General features: G+C 37.0%; 1 protein-coding gene across 1 annotated transcript; it reads right to left on the reverse strand.

Annotated features, from left to right (window-relative positions):
* Positions 1-285: 285 nt before the first annotated feature.
* Positions 286-3,897, reverse strand: LOC106873126 (zinc finger protein 260). Its single transcript, XM_014920353.2, has one exon. The coding sequence runs from the start codon at positions 3,136-3,138 to the stop codon at positions 1,144-1,146; it is 1,995 nt and encodes a 664-aa protein (XP_014775839.1). The 5' UTR covers positions 3,139-3,897; the 3' UTR covers positions 286-1,143.
* Positions 3,898-4,176: the final 279 nt, after the last annotated feature.

Consider the following 4,176-nt stretch of genomic DNA (forward strand, 5'->3'; position numbering starts at 1 on the left):
TATGTGTGTGTGTGTGTGTGTGTGTGTGTGTGTGTGTGTGTGTATGTATGTATGTATGTATGTATGTATGTATGTATGTATGAATCAAAACAGTTTGATTCAAATTCTGTGGTACTTTAAGTTTCAAAACATGTTAATCTTCAGCCATATATATATAAATATACATATATATATCAATATATATATATATATATACACACATACGTATACATTCATACATACATATACATGTAGATGTATATAACATATATATATATATATTGTATGCAAACATATTTTATATATATATAATGTATGCATCTATAATACACACACATTATAAATATATACACATATATCATATGCATTAGAATATGTGTATAGGTATATACGTGTGTGTGTGTGTGCATATGTTTGCATACATGTATGTGTGTGTGTGTGTGTAAAAATAAATATATGCATATATCAATATATGTGTTTGTGTGTATGTGTAAATAGGCAAGTAAGACTACCATGACTTTGACATTTGTGCTAAGTCGATCATCCTTAAAACAGATATGATTGAAGTGAAAGTTTCTCCCTCCAGGCCTGACCATGTGAAGAATGCTCTACAATCATGAAACTTAGAGTCAAGTAAAAGTAGTGTTATGATGTATCTACTACATTATAATAAATTAGAATTATGGGAGGCGTTTCAATTTGAGTTTTTCCTTGCAAAAGATGAATGGTGCTGCTGCTGCTGTTGGTGGTGGTAGTGTTGGTTGTGGTGATGAGCAAGATTAGGTGATGATGATGATGAGATTGTTGCCATGACAATGACAATACACAATGTATTGAGTGCTCATATTCATTTTTTTTTTGTAGAAACATTTACACTATCATCATTGTTTTATATCTGCTTTCCAGACTGGTTTGGATCAAATAGGTTGTTGCTGCTTTTGTAGATGAATTGAGAGATCACATCTCACTCCCAAGTTACATATTTTAATACATATTATGTCAAATTTTTGCAAATGTTGTAGATGTTTGAGAGTCTCCCTTGCTGTTAAAGTCAAAATGACCCGATTTGATCGTCTATTATTTTTTTTTTTAATGAACATTTTAAATAGCGTCACCTTGTATAAATTAATCTTTTCAAACTCACCATTAAATTCCTGAATTAATTTAGATGACACCAGCTTGCTGGCTGTTTTGTGACCGATTGTTTTGCTGTTTGCTCTGCCTCACCCCGCATGACAGATTTGACGAGGAGTTTGCCCAGCTCGAGCTCCACCTTGGCGGGACTTGGAAGCCGCGAGACCAACCATAATTGGATTCCCACGATTCCCAGGTCGAAGACATCCAGGACGAAGACAATGCAAGGGGCTGCAAACGAAGTGCAGCTGAGCGGGAGTGAGCATGAGATGATGGGCTTGGTGCTGGTGGCGGCGGTGTGGCTGGAACGGATGACATAGAGTTGTGTGAAGTTAATGATGCATTCATAGTTGGTGTGGAGGAGATGCTTGAGGAGAAAACTGGTACAGTTACTGTAGCAGCCCCAGCAGCAGCAGTGGCAACAGAAGAAGTAGAACTGGACACTACATTAGCTGCAGTTGACAATGTTGTACTTACACTTGTTGAGGAATTAGAATTATGAGAGGTGTTTGAATTCGGGTTTTCCCTAGCGGAAGATGAATGGTGCTGCTGCTGCTGTTGTGGTTGCTGCTGCTGCTGCTGCTGTTGCTGCTGTTGTTGATGCTGTTGGTGATGGTGGTGGTGTTGGTTGTGGTGATGACCATGATTACGGTGATGGTGGTGGTGGTGGTGATGGTGATGCGACTGTTGCCGTGACATGCTTGTTGTAGATGTGTCCTTTGACAGCTGCTCAGGTGGCATTGCTCGACTGACTTCTTCACGAGTGTGAGAGCGCATGTGTTTTTGCATGTTTACCCGTTGAGTAAACCCTTTACTGCACACAGCACAGCTGAATGGTTTGTCAGCTGTGTGTGTATACTCATGCTTTTTCAGGTTTGCTCTCTGGCTGAATCCACGCTGACATGTGCCACATTTGAATGGTTTCTCTCCAGAATGAACGAGAAGGTGAATGGTTAAGTTGGCTCGCTGAGTGAAACCCTTTTTGCACACCTCACAGTAAAACAATTTACATTTTGTGTGTGTGCATGCATGATTGATTAAATGCACTCTCTGCGTGAATTCTTTACTACAGATATCACATTGGAATCTTTTCAAACCCATGTGCATACATTCATGCTTTTTCAAGTTTGCACTCTGTGCAAAAGCTTTGTCACATATGGAACACTTGAATGGTTTTTCTCCACAGTGAATTCTTTCATGGTTCTGGAGATGAATCTTTTGACTAAACGTTTTGGAGCACACAAAGCAAGAATATGGCTTCTGACCACTATGGACACACTCATGATTAGTTAAATGCACACGCTGGCTGAATGCTTTCGAACAAATGCTGCACTGGTAAGGTTTCACTCCACTGTGAATGCGTTCATGGATGATAAGATGGGCTTGCTGGCTGAATGCTTTGCAACAAACAACACAGACATATGGTTTTATTCCACTGTGAATCCGTTCATGACAGATGAGGTGTGCCCTCTGGCTGAATGCCTTTCGACAAACGTAACAAGCATAAGGTTTTATGCCTGTATGAATACGTTCATGGTTTTGCAAATGTGCTCTTTGATTAAATGACTTTGAACATATTGCACAAGAGAATGGACGTTCACCAGTGTGAACACGTTCATGGCTCAGCAGGTGAGCTCGTTGGCTGAATACTTTGCCACAGAAACCACAAGCCAAGTTTTTGAAACTCTCTGTGGCATGGTCCCGTTCATGGTTTCTTAAGTTTGCTCGTCGTGAGAAAGCTTTACGACAGATTTCACACTTAAAGGCTTTGGTACTTTCTCCAAATCGATGCAGAAATGATTTTCGGTGGTGCGATATCCCATAATATGAACTCGAGGTACCAGATGTACTAGCTGTACCAGATGTACTAGGTGTGTCAGAAGTACTAACTGTGCCAGAAGTACTAGAGGTTGTGCCAGATGATGTAGTTTTCCAGTTGTCTTCCGGTAAAATTGTCCGACTATAATTGTCAGTTGAGGACATTTGTTTACCAACAGAATATGAAGATGTTGGTTCCTGGTACATGATAATTAGTATATGTTTTCTATTCTAATGACGGAGCTTCCAAACATGAAATTTGGCCAAGTGGTTGGGTGTTAGCTTGTGACAAGTTTGTTGTCTTAGACGTCCAAACTGATACAATAATGTCTGTTTTTATCCACCAATAAAAATTAAATTACATAACAAAAGCTTGGCATTTTGTGAAAATCTTTTTTTGTCATCTAAACAGTGACATTACTTTTTGACAGTCATGTCTTCAAATGTTCTAGTGAGAAGTTATGATTGTGTGAAATGTTTCTGTGAAAAAAATATTCCTTTACTGCTCTGTCAAATTTCCATGGAGAAGATGTATTACATTTGTCATCTTCTGTGATTGGATGTAATTAGTTATTCGTATAGTTAATCATTAGAAAGATAAAAAGGATGTAAGATCCATTTAACAGGAAATTTATCAGGCCAAGTTGCAAAATTTAGGCTCCACAGAATTAAAAAAGAATATGAAGCTTTGCTATGTAGGTTTGTGATCAAAGTGAAGAATAGTAAGCAAGCAACTGAAATGCTATTGTTAAATAGCCTGGTATGTGGAGTTATAGATTTTTGTGAAAGTATTAATGGAGACATTCAGTACCTTAATAACTTGGATTTTGCAAAGAGCAACTTTTGTTATTTTCATCCTTGTAAATTTAGGCAAAAGAGATCATTTAAAGACTTTAGTTATAAAATTCTTTAAAAGGGTACCAAAATGTTTCAATGAATTTTTTTTTTCTCTTTCAGGTATAGAGTGTAACAAGGTAATGTGTAGGAAACAGAAGTATAAAAGTGGTACACTGAAGCTTCCATCATATGTATATATAATAATCCACCTAACATCAAAGTAGCAGTGATAATTCTTTTTCAAGAGTTTTAGAGTTTTCTGAAAGAAAAAGAAAGCATTTATAAAAATAAATGTAGTGAAAGATATAATTCTTCTTCTTTTTTTTTTTTCAAAAACAAAGATTGTTTTTCAAACAAAATTATAATTACATATCATTTCAAGAAAATGTAACTCATTAACATTAATAA

This window comes from Octopus bimaculoides, chromosome 14 (assembly GCF_001194135.2).
Source record: "Octopus bimaculoides isolate UCB-OBI-ISO-001 chromosome 14, ASM119413v2, whole genome shotgun sequence".
Taxonomy (NCBI): domain Eukaryota; kingdom Metazoa; phylum Mollusca; class Cephalopoda; order Octopoda; family Octopodidae; genus Octopus; species Octopus bimaculoides.

Bases quoted from the DNA above. Each gene is read 5' to 3' on its own strand.
- LOC106873126 (XM_014920353.2), bottom strand. From the start codon at position 3,138: ATGTACCAGGAACCAACATCTTCATATTCTGTTGGTAAACAAATGTCC.